This window comes from Globicephala melas, chromosome 8 (genome assembly GCF_963455315.2).
Source record: "Globicephala melas chromosome 8, mGloMel1.2, whole genome shotgun sequence".
NCBI lineage: Eukaryota > Metazoa > Chordata > Mammalia > Artiodactyla > Delphinidae > Globicephala > Globicephala melas.
This window is the reverse complement of record NC_083321.1, coordinates 50,369,501-50,385,084: the sequence shown is the minus strand read 5'-3', so window position 1 is coordinate 50,385,084 and position 15,584 is coordinate 50,369,501. Positions and strand designations below refer to the sequence as shown.

At 35.9% G+C, this 15,584-nt stretch overlaps 1 protein-coding gene across 5 annotated transcripts in view; it reads left to right on the top strand.

Moving 5' to 3' along the window:
• Nucleotides 1-15,584, top strand: part of FCHSD2 (FCH and double SH3 domains 2) — a 300,576-nt gene that overhangs the window by 130,461 nt on the left and 154,531 nt on the right. For all 5 annotated transcript variants that reach the window (XR_009564908.2, XM_030836180.3, XM_030836179.3 and 2 more), the window contains exon 5: nucleotides 9,128-9,272. Coding sequence is in view for 4 of the 5 variants with exons in the window: in XM_030836180.3 (XP_030692040.2) it covers nucleotides 9,128-9,272 (145 nt within the window). In the remaining variant the exon portion in view is untranslated. The remainder of the gene's footprint in view (nucleotides 1-9,127; nucleotides 9,273-15,584) is intronic.

Below are 15,584 nucleotides of genomic sequence, written 5' to 3'. Positions count from 1 at the left end.
TCAGTATCTAAAATAGTTCTTGGAAGATAGAAAGCATTTGATAAATATTTACTAACTGAAGGACGAAGTAGAGGGAGGGAGAGGAAGGGTTGTAGAATGACTCCCAGGTTTTTTAACTTAGGCAACTGAGAGGTTGGTGGTGCCATAGTGAAAAAAGACAGTAGATCAGGATTGAGGGTGAGAATGGCAGTTGCCATTTTTTGTTTGTTTGTTTGTTTATTAGGAGTTTATTTCAGCTCCAGTCAATTAAAATTTCCCTTTAACTTTTTTGTGTTTATATTTGTATTGTTAATTTAAAAATTCTTACCCAAATAATGCATGCTTGTTGAATGTGTAACAGAGTATAAAGTGTACCTCATCCTCTTTGCCAAGCATCTTCCATTCACATTTCTACTAGAGTAATTGCTGTTAGAAGTATGTGGTCTTTTCTTCCATATTTTTCCTGTGCAGTGCATACATGAACATAAACAGTTGTGCTGCTTTTAACAGAACTAGAATTATTATATACATATGCTTTTGTAATTCCCTCCACACATACACCTTCCATACACACACCTAAGGAGTCTATTTTACTTTATTTTTTATTTATTTATTTTAATTTAAATATAGTTGATTTACAGTGTTATGTTACTTTCAGGTGTACAGCAAAGTGATTCTTCAGTTACACATACATATATTTTTTTCTGATTCTTTTCCATTATAGGTTATTACTAGATATTGAATGTAGTTCCCTGTGCTATACAGTAAATCCTTATTGTTTATCTATTTTATATATAGTGGTATGTATCTGTTAATCCCCTACTCTTAATTTATCCCTCCCCCTCCTCTTTCCCCTTCGGTAACCAGAAGTCTGTTTTCTCTGTCTGTGAGTCTGTTTCTGTTTTGTAAATAAGTTCATTTGTATTATTTTTTTGGATTCCACATATAAGTGATATCATGTAGTATTTGTCTTTCTCTGTCTGGCCTACTTCACTCTGTATGATAATCCCTAGGTCCATCCATGTTGCTGCAAATGGCAATATTTCATCCTTTTTAATGGCTGAGTAACATTCCATTGTGTGTGTGTGTGTGTGTGTGTGTGTGTGTGTATGTGTGTGTGTGTGTATCAATCACATCTTCTTTATCCACTTATCTGTTAATAGACACTTAGGTTGCTTCCATGTCTTGGCTATTATAAATAGTACCACTGCAAACAGTGGAGTGCATGTATCTTTTTGAATTAGAGTTTTCATCTTTTCCGGATATATGCCCAGGAGTGGGATTGCTGGATCATATAGTAACTCTATTTTTAGTTTTTTAAGGAACCTCCATACTGTTTTCCATAGTGACTGCCCAGTTTACATTCCTACCAACAGTGTATAAGGGTTCCCTTTTCTAAGGAGTCTATTTTAGATGTCCCTTCAAACTGGTTTGTTCAGGTCCCCTCTTCTTTTTAATGGCTATGTTAGTGCCATAGTGTGGGTAAATTATAGTTTGTTATCCATTTCTCTGTTGGTAGTTAGTTTATTACTATTGCAAATAATGCTGCAGTGGATAACTCACGTATGCACATAGTTATATCTTTGTGCATTGTGAAAGTATATCTATAGGGTTAATTCTTAGAGGGGAACATGCTGGGTCAAAGGGTTTATACATTTAAAATGTGAAACTATAAATTAACCTTCATAAACTCTGTCTTAGTATATTTTACATGTCTTCAAATTTGATTTGAAACTACCCATTTCTTTTTATTTTTTACCAACAGGGCGCATGGTCAATCTTTGAAAATTTTTGCCATTCTGATGATACATGCACCATTTAATGCCATTAAACCCACCCCCGTTTGCCTGGAAACTAGACTTCTGTAATAATACTTTCTCTAAGACCTTTTTTTTATTATTTTTTTTTAATCTTTGAGGACAGGTTTTTCGTCCTGTCTTAGTCTGTTCAGGCTGCTATAACAAAATACCACAGACTGGGTGGCTTATAAGTAAGAGAAATTTATTTCTCACAGTTCTTGAGACTGAAGTCCAAGACAAAGATGCCGGCATGGTCAGGTTCTGGTGAAGTCCCTCTTCTGAGTTGCAGACTTTTCAACTTTTAGCTGTGCCCTTACTTGGTAGAAGGGGTTTGGGAGCTCTGTGGGGTCTCTTTTATAACGGCACTATTCTGCCTTCACCTCTGCAAAGCCTCACCTCCTAATACCATAGTCACCTTTGGGGATTAGGATTTCCACATATGAATTTCAGGGGACCACAAGCATTCAGACCATAGCAAGTCCTTTCTATGTAAATATTTCTTGGAGTTCCCTCAGCTCTCTTGTGACTGTTTTAAGTAATCTTATCTATATTTCTATCTTTAAATATTGCCTATAAACTAGTAATGATCTGTGTTTTTATTAACTCTTCAGCTTGGGAACCAACAAGTCAGCTGCCTCCAACTGTGACTTCTTTTCAGACCTCATCTTCTGTTAGGAATGTTAAGTAGCTGCTTCTCTGTCTGTGATCTCTCCCCTTCACAATTTCATTGCCACAGTACCACCAACCTGTACGTCTGTATGTCTCACCCTACTCTCACCCTACTTGAAAATCTTCTATTGTTTCTCCTTGCTAATAGTATGAAATTAAAAAAAAATTTTTTTTATGATATCAAAAGCCAGGAAGAATCCTGACCCCAGATTACCTTTCTTTGCTCCTTTCTGGCCATTTCTCCTTTTTTCATGCTTGGTTCCCCAACCCTTGGGCACCTTAAGCTACAGTTGTACTGCAGTTCTTATCACACCTCAACTGGACTGAGTATCAGTCATTCTCCCTGCCTTTACTTCTGTTACCTAGGCTGAGGATAGTCTCCCTTCCTACTACCAAAAACAGCAATACGTGAACACTTATTTATTAAACACCATACTTTCTCCTGTTATCAGTCACTATGTAACTTAATCTTAGATTATGAATTTAACTTGTCACATTTTCTAGAGTCTTCTTGATGTGTGGTGCTGTATTCCAGGCCAAGGGTAGATCTGTGATTTTTGTTTGTTAAACTTTTGTTTTTACTTAAAAAAAAATTATAGATTCATGTGCAGTTTTAAGAAATAATACAAAGAGTGTTCTTATACTCTTCACCCACTTCCCCCAGTAGTAATAACTTGCATAACTATAATACAACATCACAACCAGGAAATTGATATTGATACGATCCACCAATCTAATTTAGAATTCACCAGTTTTACATGTACTTATTTGTGTGTATGTAGGTGTATGCATATTAAGTTCTGTGGTGTTGTATCACATATGTAGATTCGTGTGGCCACCACTACAGTCAAAATAAATTTGTTGGTTTATTTCTTAATAAAAATTTTCCCTGATAAGGTTTTCTCTGTTTTCCAGTGTAATAGTCATATGAGAAATAGTTCACAGCGAGATTTTAGGTGGTATATGGATCAATATTTTTGAATTTTACTAATTAAAACTTAATTATTATGGCAAGTTTTATTTTTCAATTAGAGTGGAATATGAAGTAGTAAGATACATATATTTTAGTTTAAAAGGTGAGTCATTTTAACAAAAAATAATAATGGTATAGGAGATATGAGGCACAAATTGTGTAAGACATACACAAAGAACTTAGTATACACCTTTTTTAAAGTGAAGAGATTCTTTTTAAAAATTCTTTAATAGTAATGCTGGACCTAGAACAATCTTGTGTCAGCAGAAGAGCAGAGGTTTGGGAGCCAGACAGATCTGGGTTTGAATCTAATCTCCATCATTCCCTCCTCTCCTTCCTCCTGTAAATATATATTGAATGAGTGCCTGCTGTGCCAGACCCTGTTCTAGCTGCTGAGGATACAAGAGTGAATAAAACAAAGCTGCTGCTGCATGGAGTCTTCATTCTAGTGAAAGAAGACAAGACAATAAGCATATGAGTAATTAAACATTGTCACTTAGTTGAAAGAAAACAGAGTACCAAGAAGTGGTTGGCACTGCAGTGGATATACTGTGTAGAGCCTAGACTTTAGGGAGACAAGAGCAAAATCAGAGAGAGGTCATTTAGACTATTATAGTAATCCAGGCACGAGATAATGGTGGCTGAAACCAGGGTGGTAGCGGTGGAAGAGATAGACAGTAATCAGATTCCATTATATTTTTAAAGTCTAGTGAACAGTATTTCTTGGTGAATCTGATGTGGAATATGAGAAAAAAAGGAGGAATCAATGATGATTCTAGGGGTTTGGGCTTGAACAACTAGAGGTTTGAGTAGCTGTCAATGAGATGGAATAGATTAACAGAACAGATTTTAGGGAAATCAAGAATTTGTTTTTGGACATGTTAGTTTTAAGATACCTACTAAATATCCAAGTTGGATATGTTAAATAGGCAACTGAGGGGTTAGGGAAGATGTCTGAATTAAAAATTCAGGAATAGTCAGCATAGTGACAGTATTTAAAGCCTTGAGACTGCATGAGCTTATCTAAAGAGTGACTGTGAAGAGAAGAAGCTGACTGCGGGGACACTCTTAGCATTTACAGGACAATGAGATGAAGAGGAACTAGCAAAGGAGCCTAAATTGTGGCTAGTGAGATAAGGCTAGACCAAGAGAGAGAGCTATAAGAAGCTATAAGAGAGCTAGAAGCCAAGTAAAGATAGAATTTCGAGAAGGATAAACTAGGTCAGTACTGCTGATAGACTGAATAATAGGCCCAAAGCTTGAATTGACTATTGGGATTAGCCACAGGGAGATCTTTGATGACCTTGACAAGTAATTTCAGAATGGTGGATGCTAAAACCTTATTTGAATTGAATCAAGAGTGACCAGGAGGAGAAGTGGAAACAGTAATTTCAGACATTTCTTTTGAGGAGTTTTGCTGTTAAAGGGAGCAGACATTGGGGTGGTAGCTGGAGAGAAATGGAAGGTTGATGGAGGGCTTTTTTTTTTTTTTAAGATGCAAGACATTATATGAGTATGATCCAGTAGAGAGGGAAAAGTTGATATTGTAGGAGAAAGCACAATTACTGGATTGCTGTTGAGTTAGAGGTTATATATACAGATGTGAAGAGTTGGCCTTCAGAGCACAGGTAATTTATTGGAGTAAAAAGAGGGATGACACAGTGTATGGGTACAAAAGCAGGGAGATAGGTAGATGTGGAGGGAGCATGTGGACATTATCTTCATACTTCATTATCAACTGAAAGTGTGGTCATATTAGAGGTTTGAGATGAGAGGAAAAGGTGGGAAATAATTATCTAGAAGAGTGAGCAAATAAGTGGATTAGGGGAATATAGTAGGATTGCTGGCGGGCACTAAGGGATTATTTGACATCAGTTGAAAGTGAGACTAGGCAGCATGATTATTGTTTACTCCAGCAACGTTCTATTGCACAGACATTGGTATGGTGTAAACAGAATTTTGGATTTAACCAAGTTTGGAATTTGTAGATTATAATGACCGAAAGAGGACTTCCCTGGTGGCGCGGTGGATGGGAATCTGCCTGCGAAGGCAGGGGACACAGGTTTGATCCCTGGTCCGGGAAGATCCCACATGCCATGGAACAACTAAGACTGTGTGCCACAACTACTGAGCCTGCGCTCTAGAGCCCACGTGCCACAACTACTGAGCCCATGTGCCGCAACTGCTGAAGCCCGCGTGCCACAACTACTGAAGCCCGCGTGCCTAGAGTCCGAGCTCTGCAACAAGAGAAGCCACCGCAAGGGGAAGCCTGCGCACCGCAACCAAGAGTAGCCCCCACTTGCCACAACTAGAGAAAGCCCATGCTCAGCTAGGGTGTATGTTAGAGGGTGATCATAATGGTGGACCATGAAATCTAGGCTGGGTAAGGAGCTGTAAAGGGAGATTATGAGAGGGAGTGAAAGACAGTGGAAAGGAGGTAGGATGAAATGGATTGTGGGCTGTGATAGGGTTGAATAATTGTTGAAGTGAGAATCCTAAAGGGAGTGAGTGGAAACAAGAGGTGTTGGTCAGAGATTAGATGATTAAATTGGTATTAGAGCAGAGGGGTAGTTATTGTTAATGGCAAAGTTTAGGTTATGACCATGAGAGTACTATTTCCTGGTGAATAGCTGTAGAAAAATTTCACAACCTCTCCAAGCCTTACTTTTTCTCCTCTGCAAAATGAGGATAATGCCTACTTTACAAAGTTGTCATGAGGATTAAATGATATTACAGATGTAAAATACATGACATAGTGCCTAGCATGAGATAGGTTCTTAAAAGAATTTTCTTCTTTTCTTATATAATTTTGAGCCTCATTTCCTGACCTGATCAGAATAACAAAGTACCATAAATGCTTGATACATTTCCTTATGTTTCAAAATTATATATATGAAGCCTAGTGAAATAAAATTTTTAGAAAATCACTCTATAACCCATTATTATTTTTTCACAATTGAAAAACACCACTGCCATTGGAACTACCACTATTGTGTTAACAAGAAGTACTTCTATTTCTTCTACAATTCTGTGACTATTACTATTTATTCATTTAAAAGAATCTGTGTGGCAAGAATTTTCACATCATTTTCATTTAATTGTTAAAATAGCCCTGTGAGCTGCATGGTGCTGGTATTTTTGTTATTTTTCCATTTGCCAGTTGAGGAAATGAAAGTATAGTGAGATGTGCTACGTACGATTATATTGGTTAAACTAGAACTTGAACCCAGGTCTTCTGACTGACTGGTAACCGAATTTTGTGAGTTTCATGGTGTGTCATTGTTGTGAATATGTTTGCCTGCTATTTATTTGTCTGCTGGTCTCTAAAGATCTCTTTTTTAACTCTGTAATGAAAGGATTTTTCTTTTTGTTGTACAGTCCTCATAATTTATACATTCATCCATTCATTCATTTTTTTTCATTCAACACATACTGATTATAACCTTTCTAATGGTTAGGCCATGTGCTAGGCCCTAGAAATAGCAATACAGTTGTGAGAAAGACATGTACCCTTTGTGAAACTTTTACTATAGTGAGAGGGACAAACATTAACAATTAACATAAAAATATTTATAATTGAAGGAATAGTGCTAGAACCATGTGAACAAATAACAGGAAGGGACTTGATTGAGTCTGTGCATTGGCTTGGTGGTGATCCTGAGACTTCCCTGAGGAAGTTACTTTTAAGTTGAGGTTTGAAGGATGAGCAACAGTCAACTAGATGAAGAGGTAAAAGGAAAAGGGTGCTACCTAAGGGGCGAGCATAGTTTCCTCCTTATTCCCCTCCTCTGTCCTTCCTTCTTTCCTTATTCCTTCCTTCCTTCGGATTACAATTCATAATTGTCCTTGCTCATTTTCATTATGATTTAAAAATGTGTATTAAGTATAAATTAATAATTGCAAAACATAGTACTGAATTTTTCTCTCGGTGCATTCTCTGAGAAAATCAATTATCTGGACTGCTTAGGAGGTTCTGTGGTGAGTTTACATTCTAGATTCCATTGGTAGTCATGCATTAAGGTCATGGAGGACATTACTTTTGCTGGGTTTTTATTCCAGTTTTATTGAAAAATAATTGACATATATCACTGTATAAGTTTGAGATGTACAACATGATGGTTTGATTTACATATATTGATAAAATGATTACCACAATAGGTTTAGTTAACATTTATTACTTGTATTCATTTTGCTTTTCTTAAGCCCATCATTGCTTTTATGCTGACAGTTTCTGGTGGCACAACACACTGACTCTTTTTTCCAAAGGGAAAGTAATATACCTCTGCTTAAATAAGTGAATATTTCCATCGAAACTGATGTATTTGGTGTATTACAAACTACTAATCCATTACACAAACTATTCCCTTGGTTGAGAAGTGCAGTTTCAAGTTTTTTTTAGTTCCAAGTAGGATGGAGACCCAGGCAAATTTTCTTTTTCTTGTTTTCACACTGTCATCCATTGACCCACAGCCAGCATTTTATGTAGCACACGGTCCCATACATTGCTATAGTAGGAAATCCACGTAACACAAGAAGGGAAATCTTAGGAGATGGATATTATAATCTATCAGTGCAAGTATCTCTTTTTAACAAGGTACCATTCATTGTTATGGTAAGTTATAAAATATGTTTATAACTAGTTTAGGAGCATATTGGGACTGACTAAGGCATTTAGCAAAGCAGAAGAGAAGGTTTGAAAAGGAAGTTGGCTACAGAAAGCAAAGGATGAATAATTCTTTGACTTTACCAAAAGATTTCTGAGAGCACATTTATCAAGTAGAGGTGATGGGACTTGCTTGGAATGACTCCAGGCCGCAACGTGATGCTGGCGAAGCATTATTACAACAGAGAAACAGATGTAGAGCAATGATACCATAGACTTCTTTTCTCTAACAAATAGACTTCTCAAGAACATAAGCAGTTGTTCATGATTTTTTTTCCAGCACATCAGTTTATGTAAGAGAGCAATATAATTTGGTTGAAAGAAAATGTACTTTAGAGGTATTCGTCTGTATCTCAGTATTGCCACACTCTATTGTGATCTAGAGTGATCCTCTAAATCAGCGGTCCCCCCCCATCACCGGGCCGCACAGCAGGAGGTGAGCGGCGGGCGGGCAAGCTAGCAGAGCTTCATCTGCTGCTCCCTGTCGCTCACATTACCACCTGAACCATTGCTCGCATTACCGTCTAAACCATATTCCCCCCTCTCGCCCCCCGTCTGTGGAAAAATTGTCTTCCATGAAACCAGTCCCTGGTGCCAAAAAGGTTGGGGACTGCTGCTCTAAATCTATCTGAGCCTCAGTTACCTCATCTGTAAAATCAGGAAAATAGCATAAAGAAATAATGAAACTTGATATTCATAATGATACTCCTGAAACAGTGAAAGGCCTGGAAAGTCTGAAGTATTCACTAATTTTTATAGTGTTAGCTTTGTCTAGAATTGTAATCCTTGTATCACTTTACTCCAGTATCAAGAATAGCTAGTGAATCAAAATGGCCCATTGTCAAGCTATAGAGGAATAGAGTGTATTCCAAGTTTCTACTTGTTATATATGCTAAAAATACTACTACCTATGAACCAATATAAATACACTTTAAACTATAAAGAAAACACTTATTTTGTCAGTGCTAGCCAGTGAGCAAAAGGTTAGACAACTTATTCTTCCTTTCCTCTGCCTAATACTTTTCTATCCCTCTTTGAATTTAGGAGCATGTATCCTGTTTGGAAATCTTTTCTCGAGGGAACAATGCAGGTAGCCCAGTCTCGGATCAATATATGTGAAAACTATAAAAACTTCATTTCTGAGCCTGCAAGGACAGTGAAAAGCCTAAAAGAACAGCAACTAAAAAGGGTATCGTTTCTATTTGTTCTTTTCTTGTATGCATTTTAATATCTCACTGCTACATTTATAATCTGCAAGATTATGTTAAATTGCATTGTACACTTTGAGTTTTTCTATATGGTCCAAATGTTTCTGATTTTAACATGGATTTTCTGATTTCAACATGTTCCTTCTAACTACTGTATTTTATTAACTGACAAAGGTGAGTGTAATTTGAATCTGTGGACATTCTGAAAGCTCAATAAACACTTCTTACAAATATTTTTCAGCTTAACTCAAGTAAATAGATTTACTTAGTTTGGTGTATATTAAAATAGTTACAGTGTTGTTAATCCCACTAAGTCTTGAGAAAATTGGTCTTAGTTTCAACTTGACCCATTTTGCATAATAATTTAAAGGAAGTTGACACATTGTTACTGAGTCTAAACTCGCTATGCTGGCTACACACAGTACAGGCCAGTAAGGAATGGCGACTTTATTCGGAAAGCTGGCAGACTGAGAAGATGGCAGACTAATGTCTCAAAATAACCATCTTATCAGGGTCTGGATACCACTTTCTTTTATAGAACAGAAAGCGGGAAGAGGTAAGGAAGTAAAGTGAAAAGGGGTGTTAGTTTTGCCTGGCTTGGCCAGCATTGGGGAGGGGATGGGTTAATTTCTTCTTTTCTGAAGCCACTCACAGGTGGGCCAGGTCAGATAGTCTCCTTGTGAGCTGAACAAAGGCACTTTAGTTTAACTTTCTGGCAGAGGGTCAGGGTTCCCTGAGGCAGGCCATTATGTATGATTATAATAACAAAAGCAACGAAAAGCAAAGGTTAAAGTCAAAGAAACAGATCCAACATGGAGTCAAAATTGGCTCTTCCCTGTTACCATATCTTGACCATATATAGCAAACTTATTACCAAAAATGGTTTACTCTAAAGTTTAGCTATATAGGTTACATAAAAGTTTTTAAATAGATCTGTTTCTTTGTACAGAATTTTTAAATTCATAGAAAAAATCGTTATTAAATGTGATTTTTATGAAAAACTTGCTATTGAAAGTAGGTGATTGAATTGTGTCCTTTTAGGAAAGGACACAGTTTTACAAAATTAGAGATTATCATGATGCCTAATAAGCAATTAAATTTTTCTTATAGAAGTATTAATACTTTAGAAAATATTAAAGTGATTATTTAAGGAAATAACATTTCGCAAGCCATCCATTGTTTTGATTCTAATTGTCCTTTGGATTATCACTACTTTTTTACAAACAAAAACAAAAAAAACCTAATCTTCCTTGTTTGCCAAAGATGATTTTAATAGCATGAAATCAATATGTTAAATGTATCTCTTTCAAGCACTCACGTAGTATCAGTGGGTTTTAACATATTTGTTTAAGAATGCCTCAGTTTTATCTTTGCTCAAAATTATCTTTCAAAACAAACATAGCGAATAAACTACTGACCGAACATTGCTTTCTAATGGAAGAAAAAGCATTGTGTGTGTGTGTGTGTGTGTGTGTGTGTGTGTGTCCATCAGTGCCTGCAGAGAGAGGGTGGGAGACAGAGGTAGAGAGTTGATACTACTTCCTAAATGGGAGGAAATACGATGTTTCAAATAGCCAATGCATTCACCAAATGTAATTGAATTATTGGAAGTTCTACATTTCTCAGTATAGAAATTTTTTTTTTTTTGGTTGCACCATGTGGCATGTGGGATTTCAGTTCCCCAAACGGGGATCAAACCCACACCCCCTACATTGGAAGGGCGGAGTCTTAACCACTGGACCACGAGGGAAGTCCCAATATCAGAATATTTTGAAAGAGTTAAAACCATTTGTGCTCTTCTCTGACCTGAATTTAACTAACATTCCTGGGCAAAGAATGTTAAGAATGTTTGGTGAGCTTTGACAAGTCCTTATATCTGTGAATTAACTTATATTATAGCTGATAATAATGGCGTTTGTTTAAGCAGTTGTTAAACACTAAGTACATATTGAGCATACCTGTCAGGACTCTGAAATTACAAATGACAGAAACTTACTTCAAACTGGCTTAAGCCAAGAAGAGAATGTATAACTAAACATTTTAGCATGGATGGAATCCAGGCAGGGGTGGATCCAGGTCCTCAAATGATGACATTAGAATTCAGTCTTTCTTCCCATCCATTAGCTCTGCTTTCCCCAGTGGCTTCATTCTTTAGCAACTCTCTCTATGTGGTGCCCCCCAAAGTGCTAGATTTACAAATATCAAAGCTAGCAATCCTACATTTTCCACTTTCCCCAAAGTACTAACAAAACTACCAGAATTAAGGCTCATCAACTTATCTTGGGTTACAGAGGTTACAGTCTTCATGCAAACTACATGGACTAAAAATGGGAAAAGATGATTTGCCAAAGGAAAATTGAGATAGGTTCCCAATGGAGCAAGAAAAGCAACACATAGCCACAACTATTGGCTTCTCCAGTTGTACTTCCCAAACTTTACAACAAATTGACTCCACATAGGATCAGAAATCATCTATTTTTCTTCCTGTACTTCTCCAACCCTTCCTCCCCACGCTTTTTTTTTTTTTTTTTGCCTATATTTGGATAATCTTATATTTTATTTTCTTCTTTTTTATTTTAGTGTGATAAGAACACTTAACATGAGATCTACCCTCTTAACAGATTTTTAAAGTGTACAATACAGTATTTTTGTACAGATGATCTCTAGAACTTGCTCATTTTGTATAACTGAAATTTTGTACCTGTTGGTTAACAGCTCCCTCCTTCCTTTTTTTCCAATCCCTGACAACTACAATTCTATTCTTTGCGTCCATGAGTTTGGTTATTTTAGATACTTCATGTAAGTGGAATCATGCAATATTTGTGCTTTTGTGACTGACTTATTTCATTTAGCATAATGTCCTCCAGGTTCATCGATGTTGTTGCATGCATAGGATTTCCTTCTTTTTTAAGGCTGAATAATATTCCATTGTATATATATACCAATTTTTTAATACATTCATGCATTGATGCACATTTTGGTTGTTTCCATATTTTGACTTTTGTGAATAGTGCTGCAGTGAACATGGGAATGCTAATATCTCTTTGAGCTCCTGATTTTGGATAAATACCTAGAAGTAGGATTGCTGGATCATATGGTAGTTCTTTTTTAATTTTTTGAGGAACCGCCATACTGTTTTCCATAACAGCTGCACCATTTTGCATTCCCACCAACAGTGCACAACAGTTCCAGTTTCACGACAACCTTGTCAGTGTTTGTTGTCATTTGTTTTTCTGGTAATAACCATTCTAACAGGTGTGAGGTAATATCTCATTGTGGTTTTGATTTGCAATTTCCCTGGTGATTAGTAACATTGAGTAATGTTACACTTTTTGTTATCAATTTTCCTCTATTAGCTTTTTAATTTTATAATCTTGTTATTCTTTTAGTAATTAACTTAGAGATTCCAGTATGCCTTTCTGACTTACTATAATTTACCATGAATTGGCACTTTTACTGCTCTCCAAACTTTACTCTAAATTAACTTATTAAAGTCTAATGTGAATTAGTATTTTAGCACCTCATGAACAATATAAAAATGTTTTAATAGTATAATTCCATTTACCTCCCCGTTATGACTTTTGTGCTGTTAGGCCTTTTGACTCTGTCCATGTCTTTTGTACTTTTTCCACGTTTTCTGTATTAATACCCTTTTTTCTCTCTGCACTTCAGTCTGAATGTTTTCCACTGATATCTTGCAGCTAATTAGCACTCTGTTCTATTTCTTTTTTTCCTTTTAATTTGTTTTGATTGATTGATTGAAGTAGAGTTGATTTACAATGTTTTGTTAGTTTCAGGTATACAGCAAAGTGATTCAGTTTTATTTTTTTTTCAGATTATTTTCCATTATGAGTTATTACAAGATATTGAATATAGTTCCCTATGCTGTCCAGTAAATCCTTGTTACTTAACCATTTTATATATAGTAGTTTGTATCTGTTAATCCCATACTCCTAATTTATCCCTTCTCCCCTCCCTTTTCTTTTTGGTAACCATAAGTTTGCTTTCTATATCTGTGAGTCTATTTCTTTTTGTATATAGATTCATTTGTATTATTTTTTGGATTCCACGTATAAGTGATATCATACAATATTTGTCTTTCTCTGGCTTACTTCACTTAGGATGGTATTCTCTAGGTCCATCCATGTTGCTGCAAATGACAATATTTCATTATTTTTTATGGCTAAATTATATTTCACTGTGTGTGTATACCACCTCTTTTTTTAAAAAAAAATTTATTGGAATATAATTGATTCACAATATTGTCTTAGTTTCTGCTGTACAGCAAAGTGAGTCAGTTATACATACATGTATAACCACTCTTTTTTAGATTCTATTCCCATATAGGTCATTACAGAGTATTGAATAAAGTTCCCTGTACATGCCACATCTTCTTAACCCAATTGTCTGTTGATGGGCACTTGGGTTGTTTTTGTGTCTTGCCTATTGTATATAGTTCTACTATGCTGTTCTGCTATTTTTAATTTGCTTTTAAAACTTATCTTTTGGAATCTCAGTATATTTTTCAGTTCTGAAATTTTTATTTGATTAAAAAAAAATGGAGTCCATGTTTCTGGTGCAATTCTCCATGTTTTTTCTTTATCATCTTAAATGTGTCACTCCTAATCTCTGTTTCATAATTCCACTATCTGAATCACTATAGGTCTCTTTTTATCATTTACTGTTTCTTTGTTTGTTTTTGGTTGTTTGGGTCTACTGGTTTAGTAGGCCTCACAGTCCTACTGTGGATAAAAATTATAGAGGCTCTGGAAGATGTTTTCTATTTCCAAAGAGAGTTAAGTTTTCTAACAGGCAGATAGAATGCTATCAGATTGCCTTGATTGTGTTAGGGTCTGGTTTTAGGCTTTTTAGTCTGGTCTGTTTCACTTATGTCCTTATTCCTGGGGTCTTACCTGAAAGTTTGGGGTGCTTACCAAAGCATTTCTACTTTGATAAGACTTGAACTCCAACCTTTGTCTTCTCAACATCATGTAGCTTCTCTGATCCCTCTGTTCACTGCTCAGCTCATTAGCCTTTAAGCTACTGTTCTTTCCTGAATTTGTTGGAATTTCACTACACACATGCCATTTAGAAGTCAACTGATGACTCAGGGAAAGTGCATGCAGATTTTTGGATTTGCTTCTCTGTAATACCCTTCTTTCCAGGTCTAGCCTCTCAAGTTCCTGCTCTTTGGGCATCCACAAACTCCAACCTCTGTTTCCATAGCCTAGTAAAAAACCACTTTGTTTTTATATCTTACATCTCTGTGCCATGATTCAACAATTGCCCTAAGAAGAAAAGTCAAGGTAAATGCAGAGCTTACCTAGCTCTGCTCTGTTCTTCCAGATATCACAGTCCCTTCAGTCCAGCTTGTATTGCTGTTGTTTAATGCTGGCTATTTCTAAAAATCTCTTTTGTCTGACTTTTACAGTTTCTAGACTATAGGAAGATAGTCTAAAACAACTTGTTCTGTCATGATCACAACCAATTTTGACTTAAAATTCTCCCTCAGTAACATTTTCTAATTGAGGTATAATATTTATAATATAAAATTTTATAATATATATAAAATTTATAATAAGTTTGAGGTGTACAACGTAATGATTCAAAATTTTTCTAGATTATATTTCATTTATAGTTATTATTAAAGTACTGGCTATATTCCCTACACTGTACAATATATCCTTATAGCTTATTTATTTTATACATTGTTGTTTGTACCTCTTAATTCCATACCCCCTCTCTTGCCCCTGCTCCCTTCTCTCTCCTCACTGGTAACGAGTAGTTTGTTCTTTATATCTGTGAGTCTGTTTCTTTTTTGTTGTATTCACTAGTTTGTTTTATTTTTTAGATTGTACATATAAATGTTAACATACAGTTTTTGTCTTTCTCTGTCTGACATTTCACTAAGCGTAATACCCTCTAAGTCCATCCATGTTGTTGCAAATGGCAAATTTTCATTCTTTTTAATGGCTGAGTAGTATCCCATTGTGTGTGTGTGGCATGTGTATGTGTACATATATATATGTACATATATATATGTGTGTATATATATATATATATATACACCACATCTTCTTTACCCATTCACCTGTTGATGGACACTTAGGTTACTTCCATATCTTGGCTATTGTAGATAATGCTACTGTGAACATTGAGGTGCGTGTATCTTTTTGAATTAGTGTTTTCATTTTCTTTGGACATATACCCAAGAGTGGAATTGCTGGGTCATATGGTAGTTGTACTTTTAGTTTTTTGAGGAACCTTTATACTGTTTGCCACAGTGGCTGCAC